Consider the following 15,004-nt stretch of genomic DNA (forward strand, 5'->3'; position numbering starts at 1 on the left):
TCCATTCACGTACACTTCCATGGTGTAAACCTAGGCCGTGGCTTCACCTGGACCTTTAACATGGCCCTAAGGACTCACTTAACACTGCGGCTCTCTGTTGCCACTTCCTCTTTATTCTTGACATTTACCAAGGCCATGAAGTGGTTTACACTGACAGCTCGATGGATGATGCTCCTGTCGGCTTCGCATATGTCCATGGAGGACATATTGAACAGCTTTCCTTGCCCAATGGCTGCAGTGTTTTCACTGCCCCAAGCTGGTGACTATATCTGTTCTTGAGCACATCCGTTCATGCCCTGGGGAGTCATTTCTTCTGGGTACTGACTCCTTGATCAGCCCGAAAGGTATCGACCAGTGCTACCCTCATCATCCTTTGGTAGTGACCATCCAGGAGTCTATATATGCCCTGGAATGGTCCAGTTGTTCAGTGGTGTTTGTCAGGACCCCTGGTTGCGTTGGAATCCCAGGCAACGAACTTGCCGACAGGCTGGCCAAACAGGCTACGCGGAAACCACTTGTGAAGATCAGCTTCTCTGCAACTGACATGCATTCAGTACTACGCAATGAGGTTTTGCGTCTTTGGGAGAGGAAATGGCATAATCTCAGCATACACAAAAAAGTGCATGCCATTAAGGAGACTATGAATGTGTGGCAGTCTTCTGTGCAGGCCTCTGCAGGGACTCTGTGTTTCTCTGCTAGCTTCACATTGGCCATGCTTGGGTGACACATGGCTACCTATTATGCCGTGATGACCCACCTCAGTGTTGGTACGGCGCCCAGCAGTGGCCCACATGTTGGTGAGCTGTCCTTCTTTGGCTGCCCTGTGACAGACTCTTCAGTTATCAGACTCGTTGCCATTAATTTTAGCTGACAACGCCCCATCAGCTAATTTAGTTTTACTTTTTATACGTGACGGTGGGTATTATCATTCTGTATAAGTTTTAGCACATGCCCTTGTCCCTTTGTGCTCTCCACTCTAATGCTTTTAGGCTGGATGTTTTAATGTGTCGCAGAGTGTCTGGCTTTCCCTTTTTATTCTCATGGTCGGCCAGCCATGGTCATCTGCTCTCTTGCTTTTTATCCCTTATATCTATTTCTTTCTTCTCTCTGTGGTTTTCTTTTCCTGTTTTTGTCCAAGGTAATGTTGGTTGTCCTTTTGTCATTCTTCTGGTTCTTCCTTTCTCCTGTTATTGTGCTGTATGCTGTATGTCTCCTTTCTTTTCTTCTTTCCCTTGTGTAATTATTTTACCGGGAACAAGGGACCGATGACCTCGCAGTTTGGTCCTTTCCCTCCCCCCCCCCCCCTTTTAAACCAACCAACAACATGCACTTCACAGCGGTGGACAGTGGTGTCCATTTTCCCATATTTATCAGAAAATTTATTCCTCTATGAAAAATTTCTGAAGGAAATACTGAATCTGCCAAAGAAAAGAGCAGCAGAGAGATTTCACGGTCAAATGTTATTGATAACTGGTAATTGCAAAACAAAGTTCGTTATCAGTACTGTCCAAAGATATACTTACGATTCTATGTAGAACTGATCTATATTTTCAGGGATTGCTGCTATATGTATTTGTTTGTCTACAAAGAGTGCCATATGGGAGGTGACAATCGGACTGGTATCCCACTGCTGTCCAAGGATATCTCCAGACTCATCTTTGTACAGGAGTCTCATTGACTGGAATAAAATTGTCTTCTGTGATGAGTCCCGTGGACAAGCGCATTATTGTGTTGTTCAGTTTGTGAAGCTGCTTCTTATGAATAAATCATCCAATTTTTTTTAAAATATAATAATTTGTTTGTCTGTACATGTGCATCACATCTGCTGATTTGTGTCCCATAATATTTGTTTAATTATTTTTATAGTGTACTTATGGACCTACACTCTTTGACCTTTTCAATGTTGCTGATGGCTGGTTAGAGAGAGTTATCACTTCACCCCCCCCCCCTCCCCTCCCCCCCCCCCCCCCCCACACACACACAAATGGGGGCGGGGGCAGTAACATCCTTAGATTGAGCAGTTGTGGATATTCTTCATTAAAAGAAACATTATGAGGAAGAAATTAAGTATAGAAATATTGCAAAAGCAATTGATTGCTCGAGGGCAATGTCAGTGTACGAGCTTGCTCAATGTCAGTTGTTTAATCATCATCTTCACCTCCTCGCCACCCCCCCTCCCCCTCTCAAGCGCAATGTAATGTGTGTAGAATACCATCTGAAAGGGTACTGCCAGTCTCTTCGAAGATAAATTAGCTTTTGGTCCTCTTCTTTTTGGAGAAAAATCCCTTCTGCGTTTCACATGGTGTAAGCCTGTTGCTTGTCTTTTGCAGCTAACATTCATGACCCTGGACGTCTTTCCACTTTCCTTTGAAACATTGCTTGTCATCTCCTCTGCCATTCTGTGCTCTAGTGAAATGAAGAACAATGCAAAAAATGATCTTAAATTTTGACATTTTCAGGGCAACTGAATTGGAACGATACCGTGTACGTCTGGAGAGAACTCTTCCAGTAAAGGGGAAAAAGGAGTTTGCACCCAGTGGTTCATGGGTGGAACGGAAGCTGTTGGAGGCTGCACGGGATGAAAGACATGCATTATTGAAAGAAGAGAGAGTGGAACGTGTGTAAGTAACAACAGATAAAAGAATTTTTATCCTATAATTGATTTATACTGGTTGTGATTTTTGTAGTCTCTCTATAATTAAGATTAAGCTTTGTTGTTTCATTACAGTGAATTTGACGTACACTCAATACACTGACACAAAAATGTTGGTGCACAGTCTTGCTCATTAATGACACTATTCCATGCAGTATAAGGAGTGATTAAATAAAGTAAGATGAATGTTTCTGGACATTTCCTAAGGATCTATTTTGTGGGATATAATTTTGTATACTTTCATAACCAAACAGTTTTTGACACAGTACATAAAACTTTGATTGGTTGATTTGTTTGGGGGAGAGGACCAAACAGTAAGGTCATTGGTCCCATCGGATTAGGTAAGGATGGGGAAGGAAGTCACCTGTGCCCTTTGAAAGGAACCATACCAGAATTTGCGTGAAGCAATTTCAGGAAATCATTAAAACCTAAATCAGGATGGCTGGATGTGGGTTTGAAACATCATCCTCCCGAATGTGAGTCCAGCATGCTAACCACTGTGCCACCTCGCTTGGTAAAACTTTGAAAACACAGTAACGTTACTATGGATTGTGCCTTGTATACCATTCTCACCAGACTTAATATAAATAACAGAAACCATTAAAAAAATAATTTTAAATGTATAACCTCTGCAGTATTTGATCGCATCATGCAGCACTTGACCAATTTTGAGGTTAGAATAAATAGTAACACTCTAGCAACTACTTTAATGCTTAATATCCATTGCATGTAAGTAGTGAGCTTGTGACCGTGTGTGTGTGTGTGTGTGTGTGTGTGTGTGTGTGTGTGTGTGTGTGTGTGTTTATATATAAAGTTAAACTTTCAAAACACAGTGGAAATAACACCACTGGTCAGAATGACATCAAATTGCAACGGAATATTATCAAAGAAGGGGGAGGGGGGTAATGTATGTCAGAAGAAGTAAAATAGTACACAGCTTTTCCTCCTTTTGTGTTTGTGATGTTCACCAGACTGTCCCAACGCAGGATCGCGTTCTGCTTGTAAAGCTGTAGTACAAGAATGATGAATGTACACACATCACTCTTCAGAAGTTCCAGACGCTGAAGGGTTTGAAAAAAGGTGTTGGTCCGATGACTGCCATGCATTTGGAGAAAATGATTTGGAAATTCGAAAACACGGGTTCTTTTGGTGTGCAACCTGGTAGAGGGAGGAAACGAATTGATTTGACGTCAGTGGAAGCAGTGGTCACAGGAATGCAGGAGGAGACAAGTGGTGGTGTGCAAATGTGTAGTGCATGGAGAATTGCCCAAGCATTGGACATACCTGTCAGCACAATGTGTGAAATCCTACAAAACATCCTTTTTTGCTATCCATTCAAAATTACCCATGCGCACTAGCAAGCAAAAGAGACCTTTGCTTTAGAATTCCTTGCTCACATGGAAGTGGACAATGATTGGCCGTGGAAGATTTTGTGGACAGACGAAGCCCACTTCCATCTGACAGGATATGTCAGTACACAGATTTGTCGAATATGGGCAATGGAAAATCCACACGCAAATCAACCAATACCACTTCATCCTGAAAAGGGCACTGTGTTGTGCAGGTTTAAGACATCATTTATCAAGGGCCCATATTTTTTCGAAGAGACAGGTGCTTCCGGTCCTGTTACCTTTACCATCACTGGTAAGCGCTATGAGTGTCTTTTGTGCAACTACATCATTCCAGCTCTCCAACAGCGTGGATGTGTGGATGGGATCATTTTTATGCAAGATGGCGCACCTCCGCACGTTGCAAATCCGTTTAAGCAGCTACTGAAGCATCATTTCTGAAATGCTAGAATTATTAACCACCATTTCCCTACAGGCTGGCTGTCCTGATCACTAGATCTTAATCCATGTGACTTCTGGCTGTGGGGCTATCTGGAAGATGTTGTGATCAGTGTTCTGATTGCAGACTTGGCTGCATTGAAGGCACGCATTGTGCAACACATTCTGAACGTGACTGCGCAACAGTTTGATCAGTTGTGGAACATACTGTTTCTCGATTTCAACTTGTTGCAGAAAATGATGGACAGCATATTGAACATGTTTTGTGACAGTCACACGGAAATTAATAATCCAATTTGATTTTGATGGATGCTTTTTATGCAGTTTTTGGCCTGAGGACAATCAAAAACCAATGTGATCGATGCTTTTCATGTGCTTTTTGGTCTCAGGACAATTAAAAACTGATGTGAGTGATGCTTTTTATGTGATTTTTTGGCCTCAGGACAATTAAAAATCAATTTTTCATATCCGATGTGATATGACGTTGCCTTGGTGGATGGGCTTACATAACTGACAGTGTCACACCTGTACACCCATGCACACTGAGTAGTACAGTTCGTTTTTAACGTCTTCATACACTTTAGGCATTGTTGTTTGATTCATTTGTCATTTGTAGTCGACCACTATTAAATGAATATGCTTACAGTGCCATCTATTGTTACATTTTGTAACTATTTATTTTTTTTCTCCCACACATTTTCCCCCTTCGCCGATAATATTCCATTGCAGTTTGACATCATTCTGACCAGTGGTGTTATTTCTATAGTGGTTTGAAAGTTTAACTTCAATCACACACACACACACACACACACACACACACACACACCTGCATCCTTCTCTGTCCACCCACTCCTCTATGCATCTTAATTTTCCACCAGCTATGTGCTTCCTCACATGTAGCCTTTGCAAATCAGGTCAAAAAAGCAAGCTGACGCTATTGCAACAGCACAGTTCTTATATAGGGAAGCCTAATCATCTGAGGATGGAAAAATGTTTCTTGCCTCTGATTGTCTGCAGAGCAGGTCAGGTAATAGTATCGACCCGCCTTATTCAAATGTGTTGCAGGACAGCCTACTCGTCAGGGGCAAGAGACAGTTTGCCAGCCCTCAATGTGTAGGCTGCCCAGCGCAAAATGCATGTTGCACTGGCCTGCTTTAGCAGCCTGATTTGCATGGGAGCCTAAATATCACTGGAAAAAAAGGGTTTCCAAGCCCTTGGCATACAGGTGGTGCTGCAAGAGAGGCATGTTGTGGAAGTAGTATCAGCTTTCTTTATCGACCTCTTTTGCAGGGGCTACGCGTGTGGATGGACATGCATGGGTGAAAGTTGAGATGGATAGATGAGGACATGGAGAGAGGAGGGGCAGGGACGGATGAATTGGGAGAGAGGGGGACAGGAGGGAATGGACAGATGGACAGTGAGAGAGGAGACAGGAAGAGATGCATAGAGAGGAAGGGGGAGGAGCAGATGGACAGAAAGAGAGTGGGGAAGAGGAGATAGGCTGAGATGTAGGAGGAGATGGACAGACAAGGTGGTGAGAAGATAATGAGCTGAGAGAGGGCAGAGGAGGAGATGGCGCAAGAGATGTGCGCTTTATGTGGCAGGTGAAAGCATGGGGAAATGCTAAGGTGTGTGTGTGTGTGTGTGTGTGTGTGTGTGTGTGTGTGTGTGTGTGTGTGGGGGGGGGGGGGCATCTCCTTCTAAACCCCTTGATTGATTTCAACCAAATTTGTTAGCTTAGAAAACAGGTATCATCACTCTGGAAGTTATAACCTCACAGCTCTCATAGGAACAGAGATATGGGAAAAAACCTGTTTTTCAGCCGTTGACTCCCTGGAGGCTGTCCTCCACAACAGGCGTGTTGTGTGGGACTAATATTGGGTTTGCTTTGCAGGGTAGCCTACACATCAAGCAAGAAACTGTTTTCAATCCCCTGATGTGTAGGTTGACCTGCATGACAGGCATGTTCTGGGAGTAGTATTGGCCTGCTTCATCAACCTGTTTTGCAGGGGCTACAACTGTGGATGGGCACATCTGGCCGAAGGTTGAGACAGATAGAGGAGGGGATGAACAGAAGGGGGGGGGGGGGGTAGTAAGGAAAGGCAAGGAGGAGATGGAGAGGAAGAGGTGGATAGAGAGGGGGGACGGGGTAAGAGTAGATGCACAGAGAGTTGGGGGTAGGAGAAGCTGTCTGTTTCGTGGTGTAAGTAGCCTACAAAGTGGAAGGAAATTCTCTAGTTTGGCTGCAACTAGTCTTTGACACAGGATGATACAGAATGTTGAGATAGTCCATAACTTGTTCTTGGATGGCAGGCACAGATGGGAAGGGGTTGTGATGTGCTTGCTACACAGTACTGAACTCCCTTGTGGTCATCAGATGTAGTTGAATGGAACCTTGATGATTAGTATGCATGCCTACATGTTCCCATGCAGTCTAATATTGGACCACTTTCACATCCGATTGCCCCATAAATCTGTATATTATATGATTTAACCAGCTGGTCAAGTGGAGACCCACGGTGAGATCACTTTCAAACTATCAGATGCTGATAATTTGCCATCGTGCACTTCATAAGTTGGTTGTTTGCTATGTTAAAAGTTGATTCTCAAGTTGCAATGCAAAACACTTTTTTAGCTGCACAAGTTCACAATGACAATTTGTCCCAAAAAACAACAACGGAAAGATCTTTAGGGATCACTTGAAGTAGCGAATATAAAGTTTACTGGCATGATATCAGATCTGCAGGAAGTGTCATTCCACACTGCTGTAGGATTACATCTGAGAGGAACTGTGCCAGATGGAGAGATGTAGGCATGACAATGGTACGAAGCATAGCATAGCAGAGCATCCTGGTGTGTTTCGGCGAGTTTTGTTAGGTGGACAATGAGTGTAGCTGGCTCCTGGCTCCTGGCCCAGTACTGTTAAAGCAACTGAAATCCATTGTGCTGGAATGGAAACTGAAACTGGAACTAGAATAGCAGTTGGCCTGCAGGAGGCTGTGCCTGGCCTTATGTACCCAGCAGGTAGAACTATGTTTGCATCCACATGATGGGCAGATGTTGTTTGTTCTTCGACAGCAGTGCCACCGTGTTTGTTCTCCGACAGCAGTGCTACCCATGTCCTGTTGCACACCCTGCTCAGAAGCATAGCTGGTTGAGCCTGGAACAAATGGCATATAAACATACTGTTTGTGTACAGTGCAGTGTCATGACATGTGATGCTGTCTTGTATGAATAACCAGTCACCAGAGGAGAGAGACTTCCGGCAATGGATAGGCAACTTTGGACCGGAAGCAGACGTATGTGGCCTACGGCCTTTATATAACACCGCTTCCCCTTTATGAAGGAGATGGTGAAGCCATCTGCAAGGAGGCCAGCCAAGGTTGCTGCCTTGTGGCAAAGGGGCAAAGCAGTTTCGGGCACAGTGAAAGAGGGCTTGAATGGCTGAGCGGAATGACACTGTTGAAGGCCCTTTGAGATGCAGTGTGTGTACATGAACAGTTAAGGCACAGGGGCTGGATGAGGTGCTGGAGCCTGATGAGGTGGTGCTGGACCAGCCCAGTCAATCAAGTGAGTGACAGCAGGTATCAGTGGCGAACTGTCTCCCTTGTCATTGTTTTCCCGAGCAGTCAGGCACCAGTGATGAACCGTCGGCCTTGACATTGTTTCACCACTGGTAGTGACCTCCAGAAACACTACAGAATAACGAATAAACAGTTGATATTCAAGTACATAGAACTGAACAGAAGAAAAGGCAATATACATAACAAGAATCATTGGATTGAGATAAAGTACAAGACACAATGAACAAGACTGCTGAGCACGGGGTGTAGGACCTGTGACATCCGATACACATAAATAGAAAAAGTACACAAACATTGCAAAACAACTTCAAAAAGCTCAGCACCATTTGTATGAAAATACCACTAAGTAACACAAGAAAATGAGCCCAACAGAACAAGCGTGCCATGTCCATATAGGGGAACAGTGACTGAATATCACGGGCATCGGTGAGGCTTGCAATAAAACTTCCAAGAAAATGCAGCACACAGCCCAGGGAAACACACGGTGGGATTGGTGACACCAGCTTGGGTGGTGAGACCGGTGGTAGGGCTGGCAGCAGCAACAGAAGTGCATTTGGCAGGTCCATTGATGAACATGCTGATAAGTCAGCTGGTATTGGCACCACGGGGGCAGGAACAGCAGGCAGGCTGGCTGGAATAGGGCCAGCACCAACAGGCTTAACGCTGAGAAGTGGGTCGGCTGTAACAGGGCCTGCACCGTCTAGACTGACGCTGAGTAGGAGAGAATCGGTGTCCCCTGGCAAGGGCAGTGAGTTACAGGACTGCTGCAATGGAACTCTGTGCACGCTGAACCACATGCCGTACAGTACAGTAGCATTGCAAACAACCTGACAGAAGATGGCCCAGCGAACCACACAAGAAAATTCTGTTTGGCCTGTCCTGTTTGTGAAAATGCACACTGGATCACTGTAGGAAGACTGGTGGCCAAGAGCACAAAACAAAGTGCACATATGCTGCAACTGGAGGCGACTGTTACTACAACCAAAATGCATGTTTAACTGTTCCCCCATTAAGAGGGGAAAAACTGACAATACAAACGAAATACTTCTGCACCTGCACTTGGAAGAAAGTGACCACTGTGCTGTGAATTGGATATGCTGTAGGCTGTAAGGTGTATCTCCGACTGTTGACGGTACAATGGCCCAGTCCTCCTCCTGGCCGTCAAACACCCGACATCGATTCAGAAATAGGAGAAGCATGTCGAGACATTGCTGTTGCATATAAAATCTGAGTGAGCTGCATTATGCCTTGCAGCAGTTTCTAAATTTGCTGCTCCTGTGACTGATTGATGTGAGACGAAGACAGCTTCAGTAATGGGACAGACATGATAATGTGAGAGGACATTCAAACTGTAGGCAAAAATACACTGCCAGTGCTGGGACTTGAACTGTCACAGAAATACTAAAAAGATGAATTAACAACTGAAAACATACAGACCAAAAGTGTCACCTAAGAGAATTCCTTTGGCAACAACACTTGAACCGAAGATAAAATTGTGACACACAGATACTGTCAGAAAAATTGGATAATATGGGTAACTGGAGGCTGTGCCTGCCCAGCAGGCAGAAGTATTTGTGCATCAACATGATGTGTGGATGGTGCTTGTTCTTTGATAGCAGTGTTACCAGTTTCTTGGTGCATGTGCTGCTTGGAGGCATAGCTGCTGCTCCCTGGTGGAGCCTGGAACGATTGGTGTATGAATGTACTGTTTGATTGGTGTATGAATGTACTGTTTGTATACAGCACAGTGTCGTGACATATGAGGCCCATCTTGTATGAATAAACAGTCGCTGGAGGAGAGACATTTTCAGGCAACAGGTAGATAACTCTACATGGGAGAGACATCAGACTGGCACCGGACATATGCAGCTCACTGCTGATATACAACTGATAACACTGTCTTACATGAATATGCAGCATTTTTGTGTCTGTCAGAGTGCTCACTCAACATCTGATGCCCCCTATGTACACTACCAGGCATGGTAACAACACTAAACACGAACAACATTAATGCACTCTGGTGGGCATTCTGCCTATTACAGAGAATTGCAACTTTCATCATTTACATGCCTACTGAAGGTATGTATGTGTACAAAGTTACATCAACATCCACCATATATTCTGGGTACTTCATTTTTTTTTTGTTCGCCAGTGTAAGTCTATCAGTGATCGCTATTTCAGTACTATAACTGATGTAAAGAATGATAGAGTGAAGACAGTTGAAAGAGATGTACCATTGAAATATTAGTGAACAGGAGAAATGTAAATCAGACAAAATTAGGCTAGTTTTTAGTACTTTTTTCTGGAGTTATTCTCCATCATGGGTCCACAGAGACCAAAAACAAATTGAAAGAATGCGTGTTAGCACTCAGTGCACCGTTACTTCGACCAGCATCCTAGGCAAGAAAGATGACTTTTTTTAATAAAATTGACTGCTTTTATTTGGGAACAATAAATTGCTGACCTTAGAAGCTGAAGGTAGGCTAGTGGAGTTGGAAAAGGACTGAACAACATCATTCAGGATTATCAGAAGATGATGACAATAAAGAGCAAGTATAATTAAAAATTGGATATAGTTTTATTGTAGTGGAACATAGTAAGGTGGAAATCCAGGTGTAGAGTTTATTGTAAATGAGAAACTTGTTTTTGTAACACAGCTGTTGAATGAATTTCAGAGTAGCTACACTTTTTTCTAAAATAAACAAAAGATATTACAAGGAAATAAATCAAGTTTATGCACACTTTTTGATGAGGATGTGAGATCTCCATGAAAATGTATGAAAACTGATAAATGCCAGCAGATCTTATTTAACTAAAATAATGGAAATTTTGAATGCAAATATGGGACAAAACGTAAAGATTGATTCTTCAGTGGGGAACTTTGGGTTTGTTATCAGAATTGATAGGGGTAAGAATTTACAAAGAAAGCATTATGTTTGTCTTGAACACATCTTTCCAGAAGAAAATAATTAGACAATGGAATTATTGTCCACAGAATGGGGGTGGAGCTGGTGAAGGCTCTGGGAGTCTGGGCTCAACCAATGCGATGCCAGGAGTGCAGTGATGCTGATGACAGACACATTGTTGGTGAGTGCTAACAAATCTGTGAACAACAGCTACGATTGAGAGTACATAGGGAAGGAGCAGTGCAGACGCATGAAGGGGCACATAAGGAGTGCAGGAATATAGGCAGGAGATCAGAGAGCTGCCACAAAAAGAAACCAAAGGGCACCTGAGAAACGTGAACTGAAGGGAGGCCAGAGATGGCAGGAAGGCCAATGCCAAGAGTAATGTTGGAGTACAGGAACATCTAGATGGAGAGATATCAGTGGGTGATGGGAAGGGCATCTCCGCAGTATGCGCAGGAACGTGGAAAAAATTGACACCACAGAGAAGGATGTGTGTTACACAATATCAGAGGCACATAATGGTGTACTGTCCTTGAAAGAAAGAGTTTGACCATGGCTGTGTTGGTTCAAAGCAGTGGTGTATATTGGTGTGAGAGATATCAGTGGGTAGTGGGAAGGGCATCTCCACAGTATGCGCAGGAACATGGGAGAAAATCTACACCACAGAGAAAGATGTGTGTTGCACAGAATCAGAGGCACGTAGTGGTGTGCTGTCCTTGAAAGAAAGAGTTTGACCATGGCTGTGTTGGTTCAGAGCAGCGGTGTGTATTGGTCGGTAGTGTTGGGCTCAACTACGGAAGGGCAGTATGGACTCAGCAGTAGTGGAGCCAGGGGACAGCACTAGAACTGCAGACCGTAAGCTCAGCAGCAGCGAAAGTGAAGTGCCTGGAAAAGGAGGCTGGCCACGGATGCACCAAGGCAGAAACACAGGAAACAAGCAGCATCAGGCATTTCCGGGAAAGGGCAGTCGCTGGGCGACGGTTGAGTCGTGGTGCTGTGTGCAGAGAGCCAGCCACTGCTTCAGCATTGTAGATTCAACATCGGGCATGGTGACTAGGAAGGTAACCAATGACTTCGACTGGAAGACGTGGTGCGCCACTCTCATGAGGGAGTCTACCTTGGCTACTCCTGTGGTGAAGGTGGAACATCGAGCTTGTGATCAGAGGGGATAGTGAGTGGTTGGCGGGTGTGGGGGTGAGGACACTTGCAGCAAGAAGGCAGGGGCATCAGAGGAGCTGGATGATGCATCCTAGAGTGACAATGATGTGAAGTTGCAGGGTAGCTTTGGGTGCAGCTGAAGGGAGAGGCATGAGACTGGGCAGGACAACAACAGCTGATGACCCCAGGAGCTGCAGCGTGTGGACTTGAATCTCATCATCAACAGGTGTCCATGCAACGTCAACCTCAGGAGGAGGGCCTACCATGGCTGCTATACCTGAAAAACCATCCCTTTGTCTTAGTATCAACATGGACAGATACACTAGTGATGAACAGTCCCGTGTGGCATTGTTGCATCACCGACAGTGACCCTCAGAAAAATAATGAGAATAATAAACAAACACATGGTATTCAAATCCACACAGTAAAAAAAAAATCCTTATTGTCACTGTTAAGAACTGTGTTGGGTGATGCCTGCAGTAATAATTGGTGTGTCCCTGGTGAGACTGAAGAACACTCTATTCACAGCTAAGTTTACAATAAAGTTTAGTTGTAATACAAAAGAAAAATTATTTGTGATCACTTGAGAATTACAGAAGCAACGTTCACTGGCACAATACCAACTCCAAGTGAAGTCTCAGGCAGAGTGGTTGCGGAGCAGTGTCCATGGGGTCTGTGTTGTGTGGCACGCCATGACGGCTGCACTGTGTTGATTACTGTGAAGCAGTGTGGAGGCAGTGCATTATAGACTGGAGAGTTCACACCGGTCTCTGCGAGTTACGACTGATGAACTACGAATGTAGCCAGCTTCTGACCTGGAACTGAGTGAGCAATCGAATGCTGTTGCTGGAGATAGCATCCAGCAGGAGGATATATGTTCATGACCATGTGATGTCAGCCAGTACTTGTTTCCTCGATAGCAGTGCCACAGGTTTCCTCGTGTGCATGCTGCTTGAAAACATGGCTGGTTTTCCCTGGTGGCACCTGTAACAATCGGAGCATCAGCAGACCTTTTGTATACAGTATTGTGTCCATAACAAGGATGCCCTTGTAGTACTTAGAATAGTCTCTGGACGAGAGACGCCAGTGAACCAGGAGTAGGCAACTCGCAGTGTGAAGATGTTCTGTTGGAAGTGTATCACAGTCCGTCTGTGGCTGATATACAACTAACATCACCAACTGCATAGCAGAATTCCTTGATTATAATCAGGCAAAGAAACAAGCTAGCATTATAAATGGATAAAGTACAGTGGATCATTGGCAAATAGTTAATGAAATTTTAGGATGGTGCAATGATTGTGAATTACCACTTGGAATTAATAGGTTTTGAGAAACCAGTTGACTTGCTTTTAACAAAATCTGTATCGACAGCACTTGTGAAAGGAATCAGTAGTTCAGTCTATGTTAGTATGCTCAAGAATATAATAGAGGGAAACATTCCACATGGGAAAAATATATCTAAAAACAAAGATGATGTAACTTACCAAACGAAAGCGTAGGTATGTTGATAGAGACACTAACAAACACAAACACACACACACAAAATTCAAGCTTTCGCAACCCACGGTTACTTCATCAGGAAAGAGGGAAAGACGAAAGGATGTGGGTTTTAAAGGAGAGGGTAAGGAGTCGTTACAATCCCAGGAGCGGAAAGATTTACCTTAGGGGGAAAAAGGGACAGGTATACAATCGCGCGCGCGCGCCCACACACACACACACACACACACACACACACACACACACACACACACACACACATCCGCCGCACATATACAGACACAAGCAGACATATATAAAGGCAAAGAGTTTGGGCAGAGATCTCTGCCCAAACTCTTTGCATAAAGGGAGCAACAATTTTACCCATGGACATCATGGTCATCTTCGACATAATGTCATTATTCACAAACATGCCAGTAGACAAAACTTGAATCCTACAAGAGTATGTCCTGCTGGTCATATGCAGTCTCGTTGGGCTATGTTTGTTTTCAGTGTACTTCAAATGGCAACAAAAATACTACAAGCAGACAGATGGTGTAGCAATGGGGTCTCTATTATCGCCATTAGCAGCAGATATATTCATGGTGAACTTTGAAGTAACAGCACTTTGTTCCACTCCTTTACACCCGCGATACTGGTTCAAGTATGTGGACAATACGTTTGCTATATGACCTCATGGTGAAATGGAGCTACGCAGGTTTCAAGAATATTTGAATAAATTGCACAGGAAGATACAGCTCATGCTTGAGGTAGAGAAGACTGGCACAATTCCATTCCTGGAGGTGGAAGTACACAGAACAATGAAGAACACACAAGGGCGCCAAAAATATCGGAATCCCACACATATGGTCAGATATTTATACACCCAATCCAACCACAACACAGTGCTTAGCGCCTAAGTGATGCTCGAAACATAACACATGCATTCAAAAGGGTGTGTACAATGTTTGTAGCATATCACTGACTGGGTGGTAAACTCCTTCACGAGGTTGGTGTCCAGCCTGTCCACCATAGCAGCTGTTAGATGTGTTAATGTCCACAAGGACGGGTGTGTACAAGATGAAATGACAGTAGAGAAAAGAATACGTTAACAAGACAGGCAAGTCAATAGCAATGCACATACAAGAACATGAGCACTAAATTTGTCTGAGACAACACAGCAAGTCTGCCGTCTTTGAATACTGGCAAGACTGGCAAGGAAATCAAATGTAATGAAACCTGCTTACAGCCAAGTAGGTGGGTTTGATGAAATGCAAGATCAGTGAAGGCGTAGAAATAATAAAACATCATAACAACATAATCAGGGAGGACAGATAAAAGCTTGCCCCATCCTGGCTGCCAGCCCTCAGAGTCCAACAGTCCACACCAACAACATGTGATGCGAGTGCCCCCAGTGAGGAACTGCTGCTGCACAGC

General features: G+C 44.2%; 1 protein-coding gene across 2 annotated transcripts in view; it reads left to right on the top strand.

Moving 5' to 3' along the window:
• LOC126162551 (uncharacterized) overlaps positions 1-15,004 on the top strand; it is a 157,022-nt gene that overhangs the window by 21,205 nt on the left and 120,813 nt on the right. Inside the window, exons 1-2 of one of the 2 annotated variants that reach the window (XM_049919134.1) lie at positions 2,482-2,621; positions 11,020-11,111. Coding sequence is in view for 1 of the 2 variants with exons in the window: in XM_049919133.1 (XP_049775090.1) it covers positions 2,460-2,621 (162 nt within the window). In the remaining variant the exon portion in view is untranslated. Of the gene's footprint in view, positions 1-2,459; positions 2,622-11,019; positions 11,112-15,004 lie in introns of those variants that run through there. The other variant, XM_049919133.1, reaches the window with a different exon arrangement.

This window comes from Schistocerca cancellata, chromosome 2 (genome assembly GCF_023864275.1).
Source record: "Schistocerca cancellata isolate TAMUIC-IGC-003103 chromosome 2, iqSchCanc2.1, whole genome shotgun sequence".
NCBI classification, from domain to species: domain Eukaryota; kingdom Metazoa; phylum Arthropoda; class Insecta; order Orthoptera; family Acrididae; genus Schistocerca; species Schistocerca cancellata.